The sequence below is a fragment of the Akebia trifoliata genome, chromosome 12 (genome assembly GCF_017979445.1).
Source record: "Akebia trifoliata isolate Shusen 1 chromosome 12, ASM1797944v1, whole genome shotgun sequence".
NCBI classification, from domain to species: domain Eukaryota; kingdom Viridiplantae; phylum Streptophyta; class Magnoliopsida; order Ranunculales; family Lardizabalaceae; genus Akebia; species Akebia trifoliata.
Genome location: NC_141386.1, coordinates 5,723,620 through 5,749,592, shown reverse-complemented (window position 1 = coordinate 5,749,592; position 25,973 = coordinate 5,723,620). Strand labels below are relative to the sequence as shown.

Here is a 25,973-nt window from a genome sequence, read left to right as displayed (position 1 = left end):
TAGCATGTTCCCACGTTTTTCCACATTTCTTGTTAGGTGATGTTGAACATTCAACAATATGAGGTCATCATGGGCAGAAGACAATTTCGATGTGAGCTTCATTGCATCAATTTTTGTTACAAATATTTTGATATCTTCTTTTTCTCCCCTAAAAATATTTTTTGAGAAACTCAATTGGGCCAATGGTTATTGGAAAAAACTCACTTGCTATCATATTTTGTGTCTTTTGTCTCAACTGTTAGGTGTGACACTTTATAAGTAGTAATGTTATGAGATGTTTTAAAATGATTAGAGTTTTCTCTTTTTTAGAGTCTAGGAGAGAGAGGGAGAAGGGGTATATAAGAGTTTTAGATTAGGTTTGGAATTAAAATTTGAGTGATTATTTTTTGTATTGTTCTTCTTTGATTTTTTTTTTTGAAGATGATTGGATACATTGGTAAATATAGGCATCATTGTTGAACCACATTAATCTTTGTGTTCTTTCATTTACTTCATAAATTTTTTTTTTTCTTCTTAATCATATTAATCAGATATCTCCAAATTCACAACACTTACGATCCTGGGATACAAAGTTAGTTGAAGAGAATAGATAAGAAATGATGGTCAAGAAATCAATCACAACACACCAAGGCTATAGTATGTTTTGTGGATTTATAGATAAATATTCTACTTTTTGATAATTTATAGGTACTTGATTTTATAAGTTTTAACAATTGACTTTTCGTCATTGATTTGATTATTTTTTTAAATAATGTGTATGTTTATGTGTAACCAATCGAACCTAATATTTTTTTTATTTTTAATAATACTGAAATGACCAATGTAAAATATCTATGGTTCCTACACACTTCCACGACATGAAAGTAAGATATGAGATACAATCTTGAGGTCATTCTAACACGATTCATTTTTTTTATTTTTATAGATTAAACATGAGTATGTCAAAATATCATTGTTATTAGGGAAGAATAATGGTTTTTTGACTGGAAAGTCTTCACTCAGTTGGCTGATGTGTTACGGACACAGAACCATAGATCGGTTTCCTCTGGATACACAAATGCAAATCCCCAAAAAATATGTGCTTTTGTGTATCTGAAAAAAAAAAAAACAAATCTATGATTCCGTGTTCGTAACACGTCTATCGAGTATTGACCGAGTGAAGACTTTCTAGTTAGGATATTTGCACTCTATTGGAAAATGATCAAATATGCCACGTCACATATTTTAGAGGGACTGCATCGAATATGTTATGTTAATGAGAATAACAAAGTACCTTCTACATTAATGAATTTTTTTGTGTTGGACATTGGTGGCCCCAATTTACTTTCAAAATTCACATGGGGTAAGCTTATTTGGAAATATCAAAATTACATTTGTACTTATTCATTTGACAACTAAATTTTAGATTACTTTAAAGTCTTTGGATTGTCTTGCATTTTGTTTACCCACTTAAGAGTGTTAAAGGCTTGAAATTGAATTTTATAAGTTGGGTCTGTTCAAATTTTAAAACTAATCTCCATTTCTAATCTCATCTCTTTATCTTGATATTAAAAAAAAGATACTAAAAAAAAAATTTGATTTTTGTTTTTTATTTCTCTCAATTAGAATGAAGAACAATCATCTCAACTTTGATTTTTTAGTTTAGTTTCATTCACAAACGATACCAAGATAACTTGCCCAAATCATCTTGATGTCTGAGGATTTTTAAAGCCGTGATATTTAGAGCCAAATGTAGACTTTAAAATGATGAATTGCTTTGATCTTCAAACATTTTCTTAAAAAATTATGGATTTTCCTTTTATCCATTATTTGTAAACTCTTCCATATTTTTAGGGTGTTAATATATTGGGTCTAAATTAGATCATTGCCAATTCGAGAGTAATTCAATGAGGATTGGATTATAATTTGGAATTTTGACATCGCAATCGATCTTCAGAGACTGCATTTCCCACTATTCTCTTCAAAAATTAGGTTTTGAGTCAAACAAACCAAATGCGCAAAACAATTAAATATTGAATAAGTTTTTTTTAAGAGATTTTTCAAATATATAAATTTTTTTTTTTTTTGGAAAGTTGTGCGGAAGTGATCGTGAATACGAATTTGCTTTTAAGAAATTTCTTGCTAAGTTGATGAACTAATGCAGATGCCACGTGTAAAGCAGAGCTTGAGAAAGAGAAAATTCCCTTTTTAATAATTTTAATACACGTGGCAAGAAGCACTTCAATCCAAACACGTAGGATTGATGACTTAATGTTATATATATCTTAAAATAAACAATTTAATAAAAAATTCAAGCCGTTCGATTGAGAATCATAAAATCTGATTCTACGATTTTCTCATCTAACGATTAAGATATCGCGGAATACAAGAATCTCTACCTGAATTTCATTTCCTACTTTCAAAATAAAATTCAATCTTCTCTCGTTTTCTCACTCGATCAAAACCCTAGCTCAGGTTTTGCATATCCACCATGGCCGTGAGAGTAACGATGGAAGTCGGGAGAGATGGAGTTGCAGTCATTAAGATCTCCAATCCTCCTATTAACGCATTAGCCCCTTTGCGTAATCTCCAAATCTTTCATTTTATCTTCTCGATTTCATTTGTTTTAGATTTTGGAAAATAATAGCCTTAAACAAAAACTCTGACTCTCTCCATACCTCTTATTTTTTATCTCAATAGATCGAAGAACTCAATAAATTAAAGAGATTTACACAGATGAAAACAATTTTAGAAGTAGTGTTGGCAAGTCTCTGAATAGCATATAAGAGGATGAAGGACCAAAATAATCTAAAAATTGATTATTTAATGACACAATATAATGATAAATGGGGTGAAATAAATTTTCATTAATTTTTCGGTTTCAATTTTCAATTTTCTCCAATATCTTGATTTTCACTTATATTTTTGAATAATTGATAACGAAGAGAAGAAGGGGAAAAAACAAGGAATTTTACTTTTTCAATCTCCTTAGAGACGTTTCTCACATCCTTAGATGGGAAAAAAAATTATTCTTATATTAAAAAAATCATAGGAAAATAATGGATGCAACAATCATTTCAAATCGATGTTTTACACATGCATGTTTATAACATGGACTCTAGATCATACTTAACTTCACCCAAGTGGTCAGGATTTCATTTGGGGGTAGGGATGTCAATGTTTTAGTTATGTGCAAGGGTGGAGCTATGATTTGGCCCGTGTGGGGGCAATTAAGGTTAGAAAAAAAATTTATGGGGGCAATTAAGAGTGGAATTTTTTTGTGCGGGGGCAATAGTGACAGATTTTTTATCTCTCACTAATATCTATCGTAATAACTCAATAATCTATAGACTTTTAAAATTCTTATGGGGGCAAGTGCCCCCGATGTAAATCCACCCCTGGTCATGTGAATGTAACCAAAATTGGGTCAATTTCCATTGACTCTAGAAATGACAAAAGTTCTTTGACCATGTAAACACAAATTCTTGTGGTTGAGATTTTATATGTATCTCAACAATACATATCATGGTAATATTTAACTTTATGATAATTTTCAACCATTGGATTTTGTGTTTACATGGTTAAGATCTTATGTCATTTCTTAAGTCAACGGAATCCAAACCAAATCTATATTTCTATATAATAAAACACACCAATACTCGTCATAAGATTTATCTCCCACATAAGCAAGGGGTTGATATTTAGGCCTTGCTTATTTGTTTCGTAAAAATCTATAAACATAAATTTTACAATGATTTGCCGAATGCGGTCGCTTGGATGTAAATCTTTTTGTGGATCTTACCGTAAATAACTGTGACATTTCTCAAAAAATCATCTAAAAACAACGTAAAACTTTGTGGAGCAAAAATTTCCATAAAATTTTACATTTTTATCTTCATCTTTTCCACACGATCTAAGAACAATACAAGCTCACATATCTCTTTCTTTCCTTCTCTCTCTCTCTCTCCACCCCTCTATCTCTATCCTTCTCCAATATGATTGTTCGCATTTTCATAATTAAAATGAAAAGTGGTTGAAATCATGTATAACTCATTTTCAACTCACAAAATAGTAATTCACCCTATATTTTTGTTTTACTTTGGTAGATCGCACATATTAACCATCCTAGAACGAGTTAGTTGTTAAATATAACAACTTTTTAAGTGGAAGGGCCTATAGAGATTAAAAAGTGTGACCTGGGAGCATACCCAATCACCCTTACCATCTCAACTAACCCCTTGATGTTATGATTCCCTCTATATGAATAGCTTAGTTAGTTGACAATGAAGGTGCCACTTAGCTAAGTGGTACAGTTTGAGGAGAGTTGATCCTATGACTTAAGGATCAAATTCCCATTAACCAATAATCCCTTACTTGCTTAGTAAAAAAAACTTTGTTAGTTAATACATTAGATATCAATCCACTAATATAGATTATGTTAAATATATGCTCATTTGCTCATGTTAAAAGTTTGTTTGTATTTGGTTCTACTAATGATAATGGTAGGTTTCAGATTTATTTTACTTTTTGGTTGGTTTAAATTGTAAGATCTTTCAAATGTTGGTTCAAATAGGTATTCATCTTTCAAATGTTAATCCCTTATGGAAATGAATATTGGTTTGTAGTTTTTCAATTTATTTAAAAATGATGGAGCTAAATGTTAATTTCTTTATATTTTAAATTAGATTTTATAAGAAAATATGATTTTTCAAATAAAACAAAAATTGCTTTTGTGTGTGTGTGTGTGTGTGTTTTTTTTTTTTCAAAATAACCAATCAAGCATAAAATTTTACATTGAACAAAAGCAAGTACTCTAATTGTAAAATTACATAAAATTTAGTAAACGTAAAATTCTGTAACCACAAAATTTTGCGTATATGGTGGTTTGCGATGCAAACAAGTAAGACCTTAATCTCCTTAGAATCTCGAGAATAACTTTTGCCTTTTCAAGGATATCCTTTAATTTTATTACCTTTCCTTTTCTATCCTTTTTCAATAATATAAATTTTCAATCATACTCCACCGACTTTGTTATCTTTCCTCCCCCACCCTTTTTTCAATAGTGTCCCTAGATCTAACACCTTTATTGGCTTTCCTCTTTTACCCATTTAACCCTAAAGAGGATAACGTTAGACAAACTCTAGTTAAAATATGAGTTGTACTAGAGTGATCTCAGCGGAGGACACACGGGGGACACCTTCACATGGTGGCACGCGCATGTTCATAGATGCATTTTACTCGTATCTCAGAGAAATGTATCTCATTGAAGTCACTCCAATATTAATCTTAAAATATATACGAGTCATGTTGGAATAACATTAAAATTTACATTGATTCTCACTTTTTTGATGTGGAGGTGCATGATAGTCATAGATGCTTTTCACTCATATATATCATGATTCTAATTTGAATATCATGCTGAAGTGACCCCAAGATTGGACCTCACATTGCACACCCTGGCGTGAAAGTGTATGCGAACCATAAAAGCTTTCCTCAAGATACGAGTGAAAGTATCTATGATTCCTATCTACTTTCATGTCAAGATGCACAATATGAGGTCCAATCTTAAGGTCATTCTAGCACAACTCTTCTGATTTTTTTTAATTTAATTGTTGACACTAAAAAGATGAACTGGCAATGAGAAGGATTGATTGATTTTTTATTTGATGTTAGATACTCAACCTATAAATTAATAAAACATAAACAGAAAATGAAAAAGTAGACTCTGAGAATTAATCCTAAAAATACATGACACTATCTAAGGAAACCATTAGATTTTTGTATTTCTTTTATTAGCCAATCCAACTCAATTCAGTTTTAAAATTCTTTAACAATAGTAAACAGGTCCGACTTACTTGAATTTGGGTGCAATTGTTACCTCACCAATTGGAAAAAGGAAAAAGAAAAAAAATTATCCAATCATTTCTTTGGTTGTTGAACATTGGTTAAATTTTAAGGGAAATTATATATCATTTTTTTTTAAAAGTAATAATTTTTTAGAATTTATAAAAAATGGGGGTCAAAAATTTTTTTTCCTAAAAAAAATTCAAAATTTCGACCGGACCGAAATTTTTTTATTTTATATATTCATGTTGCATTTGTATTACAAAAATGCCCTTGGAGTTTTGAATTTGTTAAAGTTGGAATGGATTCTCCAAAAACATGATCTCGTTGTACATGATTAGAGATGACAAAATGTTAAAAACTTTGAACAAAAAATACAGAAAAAAATTTACTCTTCACTATTGAATTTTAGTTTTAAATATAATAATTGTTAAAAAAATATTTTTTAATTAAATTTAAAATTATTTGTTATTATAATAATTGTTAAAAATTTAATATTAAATTAATTTTTTAATGAAAAATCATGTTTATATCTTCAAATTTTATTTTTATTTTTAGCAACATTACAATTTAAAAATATTTAATTGTTAATAATTTAATTTTTAATTATTTTTTTATAAATAGAAAATGTAAAAAAAGTGTAAATATAATACTTGTTAAAATTATAATTTTTAATTAATTATTTAAAAAGAAATAGTAAAAAAATTACTTAACCATATTAATATTTTAATTTTTTTTCTTCCATATCTTCAATTTTCTTATTTTTAGCAATATCAATATTTCAAAATATTTATTAATATAATAATTATTAAAGATTAAATTTTTAAAAGAAAATCACTGTAATATCTTCATATTCAGGTCTGCTTAAAGGCAGCACAAAAAAAAGATTTTTTAATATAATAATGGTTGAAAAAATATTTTTAATTACATTTAAAATTATTTGTTACTATAATAATTAACAAAATTTAATATTAAATTAATTTTTTAAAAGAAAATCATGTTCATATCTTCAATTTTTATTTTTATTTTTAGCAACATTACAATTTAAACATATTTATTAATATTTAATTATTAATAATTTAATATTTAATTATTTTTTTATAAATAGAAAACATAAAAAAGTGTAAATATAATAATTATTAATTAATTATTTAAAAAGAAATAGTAATAAAATTATTTACACTGTTTTAAAGAAAAATATATTTTAATAGAATAATTATTAGAAAAATATTTTTAATTAATAATAGAAAACGTAGAAAAGATGTAAATATAATAATTGTTAAAAATTTAAATTTAAATTAATTATTGAAAAAAATAGTAAGAAAATTACTTACATTATTTTGAAGAGATGGCACATAAAAAATATTTTTTAATATAATAATTATTAAAAAATATTTTTAATTAAATTTAAAATTATTTGTTATTTATTAAATTTTAATATTAAATTAATTTTTAAACTAAAATTATGTTTATATCTTCAATTTTTTTAATTTTTATCAATATTACAAGTTAAAAATATTTATTAATATTTAATAATTAATAATTTAATTTTTTTTATTATTTTATTATAAATAAAAGAATAAAAAAATTATAATTTTTAATTATTTACACCGTTTTGAAGAGATGCCACGTGTAAAACAGAGTGATTGATGGACAGAGAGAAAATTCTGGTTATAGACATGTGGCACAAGGCACTCGAAAGAGTCAATCAAAAAACACGTAGGATTGATGACTTAGGTGTTGTTTGTTAAACTAAAAAAAATAAGTGCTAAATAACATTAAGCGCTGAAACTTATAAGCGCTGAATTTAAATGCTGAAAAAGTTGTTTGTTTAGATGCTGAATCATGTTTGTTACACATTGCTGAAACTGATAAATTGTCTTTGTTACCCTTACAATCATATTATACATTGTTTACATGTTTCAAATGCTTATTTATTATCAAACACATTAAAATATATTATTTCTTATAAAATTAAAATATAATTTATTTTTAAATAATAAATAATACTCAAATCTTCAATTTATAAATAATAATTTCTATTTATAAAAGCCCACAAATTTCAAATTAAAAATAATAAAGTCATACAAGTCACCAAAATTTGAAATCAATTTTAAAAGAACTTAATTTTGGATGAATAATATTCGATGGAAATGAAGGATGTATAATTATAAAAGCACCCTATGAATTAATAAGGGCAACCCACACTATAGCCATTTTTTGTTTTGTTTTATATAGATTAAAGTTTTTGGAATGAGCAAATTTTTAGTGAGGATGGTTTATATGATATAAAGATCATCCTCACCAAAAATCAGCCTATTTTGAAATTTCTAACTTGTTAAAAATAGTTTAAAAAAAAAAATGGACAATTTACGGTTCTTGAACTTGTTTTGATAGGGTTAGAAGTTTTAAGATGTGCTAATTTTTTGTGAGGATAATTTCCTCATTGTAGAGATCATCCTCACCAAAAATCAACTCATTCCAAAACTTTTAACCCATATAAGACAAAATAATTTAGCTATGGTGTGGATTTATTAATTTGTAGGGTGTTTATATACTTATCCATGGGATATAAGAGGTAATATCCTTTTAAGAATAAAGGCATACTTGTCCATGCTCAAAAAAACAAAGGGCATACTTGTCCGTGTTGAAAAAAGGGAAGTGCTTACCGCTTCAGCACTTTTTTTCAGCATCAAAATAGTGCTTAATTTTTTTCACTTATTTTCAGCAATAAGCACGAGTAAACAAACGCGCTATTTTGACAAAAGTGCTGAATTTAATTTTTTTCAGCAATAAGCCCTGAAAAATAGCGCAAACAAACACCACCTTAATGTTATACAAATCCTAAAATAAATAATTTAAGAAAAATTTTAGCCGTTCGATTGAGAATCATAAAATCTGTTTCTACGGTTTCATCCAACGGCTAAGATACCATGCGGACCTCACGCGGAACACGAGAAGCTCTACCTGAATTTCTTTCGCACTTCCTACTTTCGACTATAAAATTCGATCTTCTCTCGCTTTCTCGACCTGAATTTGTTCGGCACTTCCTACTTTCGAGCATAAAATTCGATCATCTCTTGTCGATCAAAACCCTAGGTTGGGTTCTGCAAATCCATCATGGCCAACGTGAGAGTAACGATGGAAGTCGGGAGGGATGGAGTTGCAGTCATCAAGATCTCCAATCCTCCTGTTAACGCATTAGCCCCTCTGCGTAATCTCCAAATCTCTCCTTTTATCTTCTCGATTTTATTTGTTTTGGATTTGGAATATCTAGTTTGATTTGATTTGATTATGGAAAATTAAGGTTTTTGATTCAGCGTTGTTGGTGTTTCGATATTTAATTGTTTTGTGTATTTGGTTTTTTTGATTCAAAACCTAATTTTTGAAATCTTTTATTGGTGATTTCGATTGCAGTTATTACAAAGTTGAAGGAGAAATACGTGGAGGCGATGAATAGAGCTGATGTTAAAGCTATAGTTGTGATCGGTGAGCTTCAGATTCGGTTACTAACCTTTGGAATGTCTACATTTATTCTGTTTTTACTGATCTTGGAATTTCAAGGTTTCTTAGTTTAGGGTGGGATGCATGGTTTTTAAACTCGGTATCTCGTCTCGTCTCGTTCAGCTCCGATACCGAGTCGTCTTGGATGAGTTTTCCGATACGTTTGAGACATCTCGTGAGATAACTCAAAAAATATAACGTGAGATATAAAACTCGGTCAAAAAAATGACTTTGTGAGTTGGTCTCGTTCAGCTCTGATACCGAGTTAACTCGGGTGATACGTCTCGGTCTCGGATGAGTTTAAAAACCATGGTGGGATGCCATTAATGGTTTTAAAACTCGTTTTGACGTCTCGTCTCGTCCATAAACGAGACCAAGTTGTCTCGAACGATTTGTCAACTCGTCTCGGTGGTGGACAATACCGAGATAACTCGGACTAGTCATCTTGGTCTCAGCTGGGATTTAAAACCGTGCATTTAGTAGATTGATCTAGGAATATTAGTACTTTACTTAAAATTCTACCTTTTTCGTCTGTTCCAATGATCGTAGAGGTCATTTGGAAGACAGTGTTTAGGTCATTTATGTTACTTATGGAAGAAGACCTAGGTCAAAGGGTTATGTCTTTAGTTTGAATACATACACATGAGTCTCTCTAATATTGACCAAAACACAACAAATCAGGACTTATCTCTAATATTGATCGAGACGAGGGGGCATATAATATTTGACCAAGAAGGGTATAACAGGTTGGCTGTTTTCCACAAACCCATTATGAATCAAACCACGAACCAGTTTGTTTCATACCGGTTCGTGGTTTGGCATAATAGGAGCGAATTCGGTAACACCGGTTCAATCAATTGACAAGCCTATGTAGCAACTCATAGCTCAGTTGGTTTGAGACATTGCAAAGCAACTTTGAGGTCATGGGTTCAAGTCCAGCTTTGCCCTTATCAAAAATTGCCCAGATGATCATAAGCATCAAATAAATGGACTTTCTTCTGGGCATCAAACATTGGTTGTTGAAAGTTGGTATCAGGGATGATTTCTAGGGCTCTGATATTTTCTAGGTGGAACCCATTGAATAGATGAATTGGATCAATGGCCACGTGAATTGCACATGTCAAGAGGCTCTGTAATGTTAATACTGCATTTTGAGTTTAATTGTTTGGTATAATTCCATTGTTTTCCTTTAGAGCATTATGTATGGAGTGCATGAGTTCAATTTTTCATACCAATAAAAAAAAATGAGTTCAATTACTCTTAGATGGATCCTTTTATGTATTGATTTGGAATTTGGCTATAAAAATGATGAACTATACTTGCATCGGTTTAATTTATAGTTCCTTGCATGTTTATGTCATATATTGATAAGTTTCTACTCAATTTAAGTTGACTCTCTTGTAAAATTCCTGCTTATGGATTACTTCTACATCTAACTAGCTAATCATTGTGACACGAGAACAAAATTTTCCCTACTGTTTAAGTATTAGATGATTTCCTGAATCTTAATTTTCAGTGATACATGTATGCTCCTACTCTTCAGTGACATCTGATAAAAGGAGAGCTATAAAGAGAATGGATCTTTTTTGTATTATTGTTGAGGTTTTTCATTTCCTAATGCGATTAATTAACCCTGGAGTGCTGTCATTATGCTATTTTCTGATTGTGGTTTTTCTGTCCTTTTCTTTCTTGAAAGGTGAGGGTGGGAGATTTTCTGGTGGTTTTGACATCAATGTTTTCCAGAGTGTTCACAAGAGTGGTATTTGCTTACTCTTTTCTGCAAGACCAATGTTTGCATTTCTCATTCAAGGTTGATTATTGGGAATTTACAGTGTTTGGTTTGGCCTGACAGGGGATCTTTCAGCTCTTCCTGATGTATCTGTTGATCTTTTGGTCAACACAATCGAAGGTCTTTATCTAACACTCTTGATATTTTCAATTTGTTTTTTTCCCCATATTTTGAACAAAAATCCAGTAATAGTCCAAATTTATATTCTTCTTATGCATGGTTTTCTTTTCTGTGTGGACTTGATAAGCACAGATGCCAAAAAGCCCTCTGTTGCTGCTGTTGAAGGACTCGCACTAGGAGGCGGCTTAGAATTGGCAATGGTTTGTGATTTCTGCTAAACAGATATATATTTTAAATTTCCAATTTCAGTTGATTTTCTAAATACACTCAAGAGTCTCTATTTAATTGCCTCTCTTGATCAAACTTGTAAAGGGATGTCATGCACGTATTGCCACACCCAGAACTCAACTTGGATTGCCAGAGCTGACACTTGGAGTTATGCCTGGGTTTGGAGGTACTCATACTTTCTTTACTTGGAACATCCCTAGAGGAGAAAGGATTCCAATTCTGTCATTTTTGTTCTGTAAATACAACATTGACCTCACTAAAAATATTCATGGTTACTTTTCAGGAACTCAACGTCTTCCAAGGCTCATAGGGTTGCCAAAGGCTGTTGAAATGATGCTGGTAAGTCTGCTCTTCATTCTAATCAAACCTGATAGCCCCCTCCCCCCTCCTCCTCTCTCCTCTTTTTTAACCTAGAATTGTTGGAGGTTTCCGTCATTTCCCTTGAAAAATGTGTCTTTATAAACATAGTTGGTTGCACTTTACATCAACAGACAAAATTGAATACGAATAGCCATATATGTGGTTAATGTTCATAAATAGGCTTGCTGGTTGGTTATTGGCTGTCCTTAAATCTACTTGAACCTTGGCGGTGTTTTGCAAGTATTTATTCAAAGTTGTCACAAATATGCATTAAAGTTTCCTGGATACAGTAGTCACATTTATAATATTAATTATAATTATTTTGTAAGTTGCTAATGTTAACATTGTCTCATTACTCAGGAGATCACTATAAATATTCTCGTGTTCTTGTTTTTCTGGTGTACACTCCTTCTGGAGTTTAAAGGTGTATGTTTTGAAGAGTTTGTTTTGAGATGGTAGTATCTGTGCTCCATAGACTTCACTTTTTATTTGTTTGAGGTTGTTCATCTCGGCGGCCTTTTGTTCCATGTACTTTCTTATCTCTTTTGAAATAAAATTATACTTGTCAAAAAAAAAAAAACATTCCCATTACTTCACCACTGACCACTTGGAAAGTAATCAGTGGATCGTGAAACATTGCATCTTCAATTCATTTCTGCTTACTAAATGTGTTCTTTGTGTTATGCTGATTGTATGCTATAGTTATCCAAGCAAATTACGTCCGAAGAAGGAAAGAAGCTGGGTCTTATTGATGCTATTGTATCTTCTGAAGAGTTGCTTAATGTAGCTCGCCGTTGGGCTTTAGACATTGTTGAGAGGCGTAAGCCTTGGATAATTTCTCTCCATAGGACTGACAAACTTGGTTCCTTGTCTGAAGCACGTGAGATCTTGAAAGCTGCTAGACAACAGGCACGAAGGACTGCTCCAAATATGCCTCAGCACCAGGCATGCCTTGATGTGATTGAGGAGGGTGTTGTTTTTGGAGGATATTCAGGTGTTTTGAAGGTATTTATGCTTTTCTTGTTTTTTATATTTTTCTACCTTTGACTATCTCTTGGTTTACTGTGGGGTCTGGTTCTATGTTACCTGATTCGTGGGTTCGCTCAGTTCGAATTTGGGTTCTGTTTGTGGTTCGCCATTTGAGAATGAACCCAGCTTGCAGGGATAGACAAAGATGAGGGCATCTAAAGGTTATTGAGGATGAGAGATTTTGGGAAGAGAGTTAAGCTTTTTTTATTTATGAGTTGAAGATGAGGGTATTTGGTCATTTTTCATCAGTCTATTAAAAAGACCAAGGTCAAAGGGGCATACTATCAGTTCGAAATTTTAGGGGGATATATTATCAAACATGTGGTGGGGGATTAAAAAAATAAGGTAAAATGCAGTTGCTTTGGTTCGCTGCATTTCATGAACCGACAGCAAACCGTACCGTGAACTGGTTCAGTTCAAACTGGTTTGCGGTTAGGTTCCTCACCAAAGAATTGGGTAACCCTTTGGTTCATTCAAAGTTCCTGTCCTTTATGCATGGTCAGAAAAAGCCACAAAGAATTGCGTGATACTTGTCTCCAGAATTTGTTCTCTATGATGCTAATGCTAGGGTCACTTTTTCAAAAAATTCTGCTGCTTTAACCCTGGTTTCATTGCTGCTATACTGAGATACACCGATTGCAGGAAGCAAAAGTATTCAAAGAGTTGGTTATGTCAAGCACGTCAAAAGGTCTTGTTCATGTCTTCTTTGCTCAACGTTCAACATCCAAGGTACCATTCACGATGTGATGGGTAGATAGCTAATTCCATTAGCTTGTTGATAATGCACGTACTTTATTTCATTCTTTATTTTCTTCATTTGGTAACATGTTTGGTGAGTCGTGCAGTGTAGTTTTTATGGATATTGTTTAGCTTCATTCTTCATATTGACTTTTGCTGGGAAAGATCTGTATCTGTAATCAGTAGTGCCTAATTTGTACTTATAAATGTGATTGCTTTGTAATTGTGTATGGTATTCAAAGTTTTTTTTTCCCTTTACTAGATAAACATTCTAATCTTGTGATTCTAGCTCAGTTTTGATTACAAGTTAGTTATCATCTTATTTATCTTGGAATAATATTTACTTGGTCCTGTATGAGGTCCATAGTAACAAAAAACTCCGTTTTTTTAAATATCTCGTTTAAAACGCGCTTTGTACCTGTAACGATTAAAGCAATAGAAAAAACTCAAGACTTAGAAGAAACAACAACATTTTTTACGTTTTAAACACACTTTAGTTGACGACCAACTGATAAGGAGTTCAACGTGGCATGGATCTTTTATCAGGGCATACTTCGATCACTTATGAGGTTTGAATCGAACAGGCACAAGCAACTCGACAAATCTCTCCTACAGGCTTTGTCAAAACCTCATAGTCAATACCATGCTCCTGTGTGAAGCCTTTGGCAACCAACCGTGCCTTATACCTCTCGATAGAACCATCTGAGTGAAATTGGACCTTGTTTGTATATCCATTTGCAGCCGGGTTCTTTTTTTTTTTTTTTTTAAACATTTTAAACACATTTTTTAGCTTTAAACACTTTTAAAAAAATTAAAATAAAAAAGACCCAATTTTGGGTAGGCCTATGGTTATTTTTATGGCCTTATAGTTGTTTGTAATTTACTTCATTGTTTAATGTAGGATTTGATGGTAATGTCTCATGTTTGGTTTTTTATTATTTTTATTTTTTGTGTTATTTTGCTCAAAAGATACATTGATGGATAAACTTTTTTTAGCATCATAAAATGTATAACTATGCATGGAAACATGTTAGCATGCATAGATATTCAATGATTGTTTTTGCTCTAAAATCTATTGGAAACAAGTGCCTGCGCTTATATTCAATGTTATCAAATAGAAGATGCGACCAACATATGCGGTAGCATATTGCATAAACTATTTTTTTAATTAAAAAAAAAAACAATAATAAGAAAAAAAGAAAAAAATGTTTAAAAAGTCGGAAAAATATTAGAAAATTATAACAAAACTAAAACATTATATTTGGATAGCTTTCATTTTCAAAATTGAATAAAACTGATTATGTTTAGTCAATTAGTAACAAGAATAAAAGAAGTCAATAAGCCAAATAATCAATAAGCAATAATGTATAAACTTTTCCATGATACAAAAATGTGTCTCTACCTCAATTATCAAGTTCTACTTTTGGAAACTTAAAACGGACTCCTCTTTAATAATTTAATCACAGGATAATATGATCTTATGTTAGAATGCGTGAACTCAATATTTTGAAAAATAATAGTAAAAATAAGATTTAAAGAGAATACATGTGATTGAAATAGTAAAAGAAATATCTTAGAATGATGCAAGAATAAGGTATTTGTAGGAGAAGGATAGATTAAAGAAAGTTAAAATTTAATGCTCCAATAATCAAAATTTTAACCATTGGAGTAATAAGCCATCGTATACTTTTGTATGCCATGGCATAATGTTCCAGAATCACTAAATCGCATATGCCATGATGGCATATGCGATTTTCTGAAAAAATAACATATGCGATTGCATTTGACAACACTGTTTATATTTATCATTTTCTTGTTTGTTTCCTGTTTTCTCCATTTTTCCGATGCTTTCCCTTACCGTCTTAAACCCGTACTCCGACATGGTGACTATGATGAGGTCTTTTAGTATATAGAAGTTGTGGCCAAGATGTGTCATGTTTAGTAGATTTAGTATGCTAAACTTACATGTGAGTAGGAAAAATTCACTGGTGCCTTATAACATGACTAAATGACCCAGCCACTATGCTTCTTTTCCCTGAACCTAAATTTCTAACAAGTACTTTGTACAGGTACCCGGTGTTACTGATGTTGGACTCAAACCAAGGCATATAAAGAAAGTTGCTGTTATTGGTGGAGGTTTGATGGGTTCTGGAATCGCCACAGCTCTTATCCTTAGCAACACGTATGTTGTTCTTAAGGAAATCAACTCTGAATATCTACAGAAAGGGATGAAAATGATACAAGGTTCTTATTTCATTCAATGTTCTTTATTCAGAATGGTTTGTCCATCAGTAATAACAAGCTTTCACTTGTTAGGACTGACTTTATTTGCAGAGAACATGGAGAAAAGCTACTTTTAAAAAAGATTTGATATTCAGTTGTGCAAAGTCCACTGTTTTGAATCGCTGTCTTGGCACTAATACCAGTTCTGGCCAAAATGAAATGATATTTTAATAGAGATTCTATTGCCACACCAACTTTTTTCTGACACCACCCCAACTCATCTGTAAACCACCAAAGAATTAATTAGCACACATCTTGAGGTGGTGTTGGCAAAAGTTGGTGTGGCAATTGAAGCTCTCTATTTTAAAATTTCTCTGAAATTTCAGCCAAGATACTGGAAATTGTGTGTAGCTTTACTAGAAATTGGTCACCATTTTGAAATTTCTTCAAACTATAACGAAATTTTGTCAACATTTTAAAATTTTGGATAGAACAATGATTAAAAATTGTTTCTCTTACGCGTAACTGTTATTTGTTTTATTTTTCACTCGTGAGAAACTCATAACCATACCATATGTGCCAGCAAATCTTCGAGGCCTAGTAACAAGAGGGAAAATGACACAAGATAAGGCAGAGAAAGCCTTCTCAATGCTTCAAGGTGCATTGGATTACTCAGAATTTAAACATGTGGATATGGTGATAGAGGTGGCTTTCTACTCTCTTTTTGCTCCCCTTGTTTTTTAAGTTAGACAACTTGTTATACAAGATTCATTTAGCCCGCCCCAAATTTTTAGGACGAGGCTTTGATGATGATGGGCAAACTTGAGCTCCAGCTCTTGACTGCTTCCATAGCTTGTGTTATTTTGATTTCTTCAAGGACCATCTATATCAAGGATTTAATATGCTCAACGTGTTGGAAAATCTTGTAATGGAGCTTTATTGTATTTGCAGGCTGTTATTGAAAACATTCCGTTGAAACAATCCATATTTAGGGAACTCGAGAAGGTCTGCTCTCCTCACTGCATTTTGGCAACAAACACATCTACCATTGATCTCAATTTAGTTGGAGAAAAGACCAGTTCTCAAGATCGCATTGTGGGGGCTCATTTTTTCAGGTAGTTCTACTTCCTTTTCTAATATTTTTCTTTAATATTATCTTTTAGCATGAGCATATGAATACACTTTATGTTTACAAGGAGCTAATGAGTCAAAAAAGTATTTAGGTTATTGGAATTGATATTAAGATCTAAGAATGGTGTTTTACTTGAGGGAATAAGATTTAATTGGAGAAAGGATATGAAGTTATGGATAATTGTTGAACTATTATTATTTTTTCCTCCAGAACTATTTTTTTCTATCTGTTTTCAGAATAAAGCATGGTAATGAAATAACAAAATTTATGTGAAGGTACGATGAAGTTACTCACAATCCTTTGGAAAGTAATGGAGTTAGAAAAAAGAGGAAATATGTGAACTTTAAATAATCTTAAACTTTCTTAGTAGGGCATGGCGTGAACCTAGTTCTCATGGTGCATATTAAAAAGTTCCATTTACTTGATAGGCAAGTGGGTGAATTTGGGTATTGAGGTTAGCCACTAAAATAGTTTATCAACTTATCAAGTTGGAAAGAGAAATGAGTTTGTTTTGTGATTTAGTTTCAAATTTTGGCTAGGGAGGACATGATCAAGTTCTTAAGATTGTAGTAAAGTGAAAATGCTATCTTAACACTTCACTAAATCAATTGTCTGGGTGACTCATTTCGGTTTACCTATGCACCTTTACACACCATGGGTATTCTCCTTGATAGAATTTTTGAATATTGATAGGGCTTTTGAGGGACTTGAGGACTTGAGAAGTGCGAGCATCAAAGTTGGTAACGCGATTTTGGAGCCCTAGGGTGATCCATATTATTGATTGATGGGAACCATTCCCCCATCCTTGTGGTTGACCAATTCCATGCTCGTAGCTAGGGCTATAAGATGATGATGGGGCATCCCATGCGAATAGGTTCCCTGTTAATGTGAATCTTATTGGGCTTTCCATCCATCTAAGACAAGTCCTTATGACTTAGATTGTTGGTGTTCGATTTTTTTGGATTTTGCAAGAATGCAGGGTTTTGAACCTCGACGACACATGTCATGAGTTTTGTGCTTTTGAGAATCATATGTGGAGGAGGATAGACAAGTTGTATACTGGTGGAGGTGATAGGGACATCAAAGTTTGAAGAGTAGATATTAGTTTTTTGTTTTAGGACTTTAATTATATATTTTTTTGGGTTTATTTTGATGTTTTATTGGCCCATGGTCTTAGTATAATATTTATGGGTAGTTTAGTAATTTTAGTTTGCCTTTTATTTAAGTTTATGAGGATTGAAAAATTACGAGAGAGAAACTTACAAAAATTAGGTTATTTATTTGGTGTTTTAGTTTGATTAGGACTCCTATATTTATTTTCTTCACATAGATTGTTTTGGGATTTTTTTTTTTTTTAAACGAAGAATTTTGATGAATAAAGGACAAGTTTATTTCATGGAGTGAAGTGAGTTCTCTACCATTCTTAGTGTGATTATAAGAAATCCTTGTGTGATTCTAAGGTACTATCCTTTCTATCATCTTCTCATTTTTTCATTTTTTTTAATTGTTTCGTAATTTTTTTGAAATAGTGAATTTTTGAATCCATCAGGAATCCTCTTTTCTTGATTTTCTTGTAATCCTTATTCTTGATTCTTAAATCACTTGCAAACCCCAATCCTTAATCCATTCTCCATTCTCTTAACCTTTAATCCTTATCCTATAAACCTTAACCTTTAACCTGTCGTAATGGCAAAAAAAATTATTTTATTTTTGGGTTTACCCTATCTTAAGCCCAAATCCTTAAACCCAATTTCCTAATTCCCCAAATTTCTTGTTCTTCCCTTATCCTCCTGCATCATGAGGTTTTCACTATTAACCTTGACAACCATTTTATTTCAAGAATTGGATAGGACTAGCTTAGTGCTTTTGATTTTTCCACCTGTTACCTTTAGAAAGATATGAATGTTAGGATTGACTCTGGAATAGTTAGCCACACTAGTCTCGAGCTTAGACGCTCTATAGAGAAAACCTGCTGATGGTTTTGAAGATAAATAATGAATATTTGTCGGATAAGTCTAGGGTTGGGAAGGGGGTAGAAATTGATAGAAGTTAGGAGAGTCATGGGTCCAGATGGAATTAATATGCAGTTCATTTTTTTAAGTCACTATTCTTCCAATTGACTTAAGTGCATCGTGGGAGGAGGGATTGAGGCTTCAAACAATCAATCGGCCTATGAGGGAAGGGAGATGGAGTTTAGGGGAACATGGAGAAGTTATTTGAGAAATGCTTTTTTGCTCAGGAAATGATTAAATAAGCATGATCACATAACTCCCTAACTCAAGGATTTTGTGAGTAATGTATGCAAGATGAATAGTCTATCATATAAATGCAAATGTTTGATGAATTGAAAATCTTTCAGGTTGATTAACAATTAATTGTTAAAAATTAATGTCATAATAAATATAAAATTCAAGCGCATATATTGAGTTTTCATAGACAAACCTACAAGCCTAAATGTGTTTGTTTATGCCGAAAAGAAAATATATCATGGTTTTCCCAATTTTTTTTTATTTTTGATTTTTTTACAAGAAAGCAGGTTAGTGGTTAGTAATTAGCGTGTCTTGTTGTTCGAGTTATAAGATGGTATCATGGTATTATACCGCATTATTCCCATAGCTGATGGTCTGGATTGAAGTGTCATTATCATAGCTTATCACTCGATCTCTAACATTACTGTCATTATATAAGTGTTTTAGTTGTTGATAATATTTTATTTGTGCATGTGATTTATGTGTTATGGTTGTTGATGAACAGTCCGGCTCATGTTATGCCTCTCCTGGAAATCGTTCGGACAGAGAAGACATCTGCTCAAGTAATTCTTGATCTCATGACAGTTGGGAAGACCATAAAGAAAGTTCCTGTTGTAGTGGGAAACTGCACTGGCTTTGCGGTTAATCGTACCTTCTTCCCATACACACAAGGAGCACATATCTTGGCAAACCTTGGTGTGGATGTGTTCAGAATTGATAGAGTGATCAGCAATTTTGGCATGCCAATGGGTCCTTTCCAGTAAGATTCTTGTGCCATTGATGTTTCCTTGCATGTGAATGTGTAATATATATACTGCATGTGTGAATGGATATAAGTAAAATTTAATGAAACAGCTAAATATAAGTCTCTAAGGTGTAAGATAGCATGGGTTGCATGCACCAGTGCCCTTACTTTGTGGGCATGGCATTGGAAACCATCCTAACTGAATCAAAGATATGAAAATGTCTTCTGTCAATCTGTGATAGCCTTCAAGGAAGGTTGACTTTTATCTTTATGTGCTAGTTTCCTCTATCAAAAGAGGTTGGTTCTTCCATTTCACCAGCTGCCTTCCACTATATCAACAAGCCAGCATAACAGAATTTCACCCTTGACCATGGTTTCAAAACTTGGTTTGACGTCTCATCTCGTTCATATCTGAGATCGAGTCGTATCTGACTAGCCAACTCGTCTCAGACGAGATAAGCCATTTAACTCAGTTTACAATTATTTATTCATAATATTTATGTGAAAATTATTATAAGTTTTTTAAGAAAATAAGGTAGCTTATAAAATCATATTTTATTTATATAAGAAATACTTAAATTTTTTTAAAAATAATTATTTTAATTAAAATATACAAAATCCCAGTTGACTCGGACGAGTTTTACTGACTTGACCGAGATTTTCAAAATATTGTCCGAGTCATCTTGTTTGTCTTGTGAAATTTTACACATGTTAGACGCCATGTCTATTGTTCATGGATGATACCAAGATGATTCCGGCAAGTCATCTCGGTCTCGAACGAGATTTAAAACCATGCCTTTGACCGAGACTGTGCAGTAATCCACCTAGCCATTCTTGTCTTGGATTCTCTTTGATCATTTTGTATATTTAGTTATGTTCTTGCATGGGTTGCTGTGTATGTTGTGTGCATGCTAGTCTATTTCTCTTCTAGGGATGATTCCTGTAGTTAGAAATTTTATGGAGTTCAAAATTCCAATACGTATTTGTGATTGCATCTTTGTGGCTTTCCATATAGATGATGAAGTACTGCACTTGATCTTAATTTGCAGGCTTCAGGACTTGGCTGGATATGGAGTGGCCTTGGCAGTCAGTAAAGAGTTTTCCACTGCTTTCCCAGATCGTACAATCCAGTCTCCATTAGTTGAACTTCTTGTGAAAAGCGGACGAAATGGTATGAAAGAAAATTTTCAGCTTCTACACTAACATGAATCTTGATTACTTTGTCCATGTTTTATCATGTCTAAGATCATGTGGGTTGCATGGGATGCTTTTGAAATTTTAGGTAAAAACAATGGAAAAGGATACTATATCTATGAAAAGGGAAGCAAGCCAAAGCCTGACCCTTCTGTGCTACCAATTATTGAAGAATCTATGAGGCTTACTAGACTTACACCTGGTGGAAAGGTTTCTCACATTCACTGTCTATATTAATTGACAACATCTGTACTGCATGAAGAAGAGGTCTAACATGCTTTAGTTGGATATGACAGCCTATATCTTTGAGTGACCAAGAAATTTTGGAGATGGTGCTCTTCCCAGTTGTGAACGAAGCATGCCGTGTGCTGGATGAAGGGGTTGTGGTTCGAGCATCAGACCTTGACATTGCATCTGTCCTGGGAATGAGTTTCCCTTCTTATCGGTGAGTTCCACTGAGATAATTATATGCTCCTGTTTAGCTGATTTACAATAGATTCATATTATCGTAGATTAATTGCTACCTTCCAACTTTCAAATTTTTTCTATGCCAAATTAGAATAGAGGAAAATTCTAATTCATTAAGCTATTGGACAGATTCAGAGCCATGAGCTATGTAAACCTGGTAGAGGAGGAGACACGTCGTTTACTTCAAAAAGAAAAAAAAAATGCTAAAATGTTGGACACGAGTATGGAATCAATGTATTAGTGTCTGAGTGACATAGGGCATGTAATTTTTGTCCACTAGTATGCATCTTACTCCCCTTGCTATGTGAAGGAGTGCTACTGTCTCTTTGACAAGTTCAGCAGATCAATTTTTCTCTTTAGCAATGTGCATACCTAATATGAGTTGGGACACATATTACACATGTTCACTTTGAAACTTGTGTCCCTTCATGAGGGCACATCTTTTTTTTTTGGTTTTCCTAAGCAAGAAAAGTGTATTAAATAAAAATAAACGTTATTATAGATCTTCGGGGGAATACCCCTAAAAAAATCTAAAGGATTCCAAAACAAGCTGTAGGATAAAACAAACAGAACAAAAGAGAATAGATAACTGGAACTGTCCTTGCACACTAAAACTCTTCAATATGATGAAATTGACTAGAATCCCTCAATAGCAACAAAGTATATCTTCTTGATCTGGATTTCTTGCTAATCCAAGATTTCTTTTTCTTGGATTTACCCTTTTTTGATTTTTTTCCGGCTCAGATTCAATATCCCATTCATCGGCCTCTTTAGAGCAAACTATCTCTGTGAGATTACCCGTCGAGTATTCAAGTTTTATTTCTTGTTTCTGTAATTTTGATAATTACCGTAACATATGTAGTAAAAATAGAGGAAAATTCTAATTCATTAAGCTATTGGACAGATTCAGAGCCATGAGCTATGTAAACCTGGTAGAGGAGGAGACACGTCGTTTACTTCAAAAAGAAAAAAAAAATGCTAAAATGTTGGACACGAGTATGGAATCAATGTATTAGTGTCTGAGTGACATAGGGCATGTAATTTTTGTCCACTAGTATGCATCTTACTCCCCTTGCTATGTGAAGGAGTGCTACTGTCTCTTTGACAAGTTCAGCAGATCAATTTTTCTCTTTAGCAATGTGCATACCTAATATGAGTTGGGACACATATTACACATGTTCACTTTGAAACTTGTGTCCCTTCATGAGGGCACATCTTTTTTTTTTGGTTTTCCTAAGCAAGAAAAGTGTATTAAATAAAAATAAACGTTATTATAGATCTTCGGGGGAATACCCCTAAAAAAATCTAAAGGATTCCAAAACAAGCTGTAGGATAAAACAAACAGAACAAAAGAGAATAGATAACTGGAACTGTCCTTGCACACTAAAACTCTTCAATATGATGAAATTGACTAGAATCCCTCAATAGCAACAAAGTATATCTTCTTGATCTGGATTTCTTGCTAATCCAAGATTTCTTTTTCTTGGATTTACCCTTTTTTGATTTTTTTCCGGCTCAGATTCAATATCCCATTCATCGGTCTCTTTAGAGCAAACTATCTCTGTGAGATTACCCGTCGAGTATTCAAGTTTTATTTCTTGTTTCTGTAATTTTGATAATTACCGTAACATATGTTGTAAAAATAGAGAGATTCCACTATCTTTTTCTCGCCTTGGTTACTAGATGCTTTTTTTTTTTTGGTTTATTTCTTAAAACTTTCCCCTTTGCTGACTATAGAAAAAGCTCTTATTGTGTTGCTTTAAGTTATAAAGGAATTCCCGACCAAAGAATCAAGACGAGTTCTTCATTACCCAGAATAGAATAACCTCTTAGAATATCGGAACAGATTATATTTGTCGAGAAGTGCAAAATGGTATGGATATGACCTTCATTATGCATCTTAACCAATTCTATCGTTTCTGTGTGGATTCCTACTCACATATTCTTCTGAATTATATGTACCCGTGGGATTAATTTGGAAAACCGGTAGTGGGATATGCACGAACAAACCATATTTATTGGAAACATCCCTCTAATGAATTCCCTGCGAACCTCTATAGTACATGGAATATACAGAATTGTGATCAATCAAATATGGCAAAGCCGTGGTAGTTATTACCGTTCAGAATTGGACCATAATAGAATTTTGGTCTAAGCCGGTACCATAATATCAGGTTGGGGAGGAAGATCGGAATTAGAGATTGATAGAAAAGCAAGAATATGGGCTTTTGTGAGTAGGAAACAAAAAATATCTTGCAAGATATTTTAGATTGATCTTATAGATATAACTACTGAGCTATCATTCTGGATTTCCTTGCTCTTTTCTGGGATGACATGATATGAGGTCTCTCTCTCTTATCAAGTTTGGGTTTTTACTAATTTTGCATCCATAACCCACCCACACTCATGAACAAACAAACAACAAACAAACTCCCTATTCTTCCTGCTGGAAATCTATATCTATAAGTGGGTCTTCAGTTTTCTATGCAGGGCTGACTGTACCATTCACATTCTTTTTACGTCTTTTGCAGGGGTGGTATTGTATTTTGGGCTGATTCAGTTGGACCACGCCATATATTCACAAGTCTCAACAAGTGGTGTGAGGCATATGGTAGCTTCTTTAAACCGTCGAAGTATTTGGAAGAGAGAGCAACAAAGGGAATACCTTTGGTAAGGAGCCCCAATCACATTTCAATATCTTCTGTTCTTTTGATCTCTCTTGCTTATTTTTGGGTGGGTAAGTTGGACTTGAATCCTCGACCTAAATTAAGCACAATTGTTAAGGTTTTACCCTTCATTGTCCAGCAATTACACCTTGGAATTCGAAAAAAAAAAAAAGAAAAAAAAAAAAAAAAAAAGGGGAAATTGCCTTTGCACAATGATGGTGGAATGTGGATGTAGTCTCTGAGTGCTTTGTGTGCAATTTGATTGCTTAAATTTTGTGCTTCCGGATTCATTTTCTCCATTCCTTGAGATGTGTGCTAATATTCTTGTTTCTTCCTACAGAGTGCACCTGCTTCAACTTCTCAACCTTCAAGGTCTCGCTTGTAGGCAACTCATCTTAACATGAGCCCACGTCTTCTTTTTAAGTATAATAATAGGTATTGTTGAAAAATAAAATTGTTTTTTTTTTTTGGTGGTGTTAGAAAGAAACAAGTTACAAACATTGTTTAGACCCTTGTTAAATTTCATGTCTAATAAGAAGCCAGTTACAAACATTGTGTACAATGTTTGGGATTTTTATTTATTGATCTCCCTTGGCACACGTTGAAATTTGATGCTTATGTTCACTCATGGCCGTAGGGCTCACATGGAGATGAGTTGATGTATCAGGTTTTAACTCGAGAAATATGAATCTACACTGATATTTTTAACCTAATAATGAAAAATGATTTATAAATTGAACAAATATGGGTTGCCATGTTTACCTTTAATTTAGACTGGAGTTTGCCAACAATGTCTTCTACTTTGGAGCTAAGGAGGTAAAAGAGGAAAAGCAATAGTTGGAGGAATATTATTAGACGGATCTTATTAATTAGGGCACATGTTAAAGTGCAGTAATTGAAATTTGTACTCAAAATGTCCTCAATTTTATCAAGTAATAATAGATGATAGATGATAGATGATGAGAAAGGAGAGGAAAGACAATAAAGTTAGAAGGTTATTGTTAGAAAAGGTGGGCAAAAAGGAAAAGTAATATATAAATATAAAGGGGCATTCTTGAAAATTGTAAAAGAAGAAAAGGCAATATAAAATTGTCCTTGAGATTTGGGGGTGAATTCGTAAAACAGGGTATGTTACATTTGAGAAGATTAGAAATTTTAGAATAAGCTTTGTATATTTTAGAGGATGGTCTCATTTATATGGAGAAGAGCGCATTGTATGGTTGTTGGATCATTCAACATGTTATTCTTGTAGTTATTTAAGGTGGGATTTAATTTTGGAGACAATGATCATCTAAAATATTCTTCATATACAAAGCAGTCCTTGGTTATGGTAAATCTTTCTATCAACTTATAGAAGGTGTGGACATGGGATTTTCAATATTTTGAAAACATCCCTCCACTTTGGGTGTTTTGGAGTCGCCACCATTCAAATTCGAAAATGGGTGTGAATGGTCACCCGAAGTCGTATCTTTTGAAAAACACGTCATTTCGACATTTTTGATGACTCTAGTTGGATAATGCATGTTTGGTCCAACCTTGATTCAAAGGTAAGGGGGTCCATTTATGGAGTAGGGAAGGTGTTAGGCACCCTACTCCATCCACGTAATGTGGTAACCTCGGATTCGATTTTTTGAAATAAAAAGAAAATGAAAATGAAAATAAAAGAAAATCGGTATGTGCCCTCAAGTGTGAGGGGCTTTCGATA

General features: G+C 32.6%; 1 protein-coding gene across 1 annotated transcript; it reads left to right on the top strand.

The window, feature by feature from the left end:
• The first annotated feature begins 8,852 nt into the window (after window positions 1-8,852).
• Window positions 8,853-24,851, top strand: AIM1 (Enoyl-CoA hydratase/isomerase family). The gene is made up of 18 exons (XM_086418092.1): window positions 8,853-9,037; window positions 9,241-9,312; window positions 11,024-11,086; window positions 11,180-11,236; window positions 11,369-11,436; window positions 11,549-11,630; window positions 11,748-11,803; window positions 12,527-12,829; window positions 13,496-13,582; window positions 15,661-15,835; window positions 16,398-16,519; window positions 16,766-16,929; window positions 19,701-19,955; window positions 20,990-21,111; window positions 21,223-21,344; window positions 21,431-21,579; window positions 24,134-24,272; window positions 24,609-24,851. The coding sequence occupies exons 1-18, from the start codon at window positions 8,944-8,946 to the stop codon at window positions 24,651-24,653; spliced, it is 2,175 nt and encodes a 724-aa protein (XP_086274218.1). The 5' UTR covers window positions 8,853-8,943; the 3' UTR covers window positions 24,654-24,851.
• Window positions 24,852-25,973: the final 1,122 nt, after the last annotated feature.

What these genes read in the sequence shown, in the direction of transcription:
- AIM1 (XM_086418092.1), top strand. Translation starts at nt 8,944, where the DNA reads ATGGCCAACGTGAGAGTAACGATGGAAGTCGGGAGGGATGGAGTTGCA. An exon ending in CCAGAGTGTTCACAAGAGTG is followed by an intron (nt 11,087 to 11,179) that starts GTATTTGCTTAC and finishes TTGGCCTGACAG; the next exon opens with GGGATCTTTCAGCTCTTCCT. An exon ending in CAACAAAGGGAATACCTTTG is followed by an intron (nt 24,273 to 24,608) that starts GTAAGGAGCCCC and finishes TTCTTCCTACAG; the next exon opens with AGTGCACCTGCTTCAACTTC.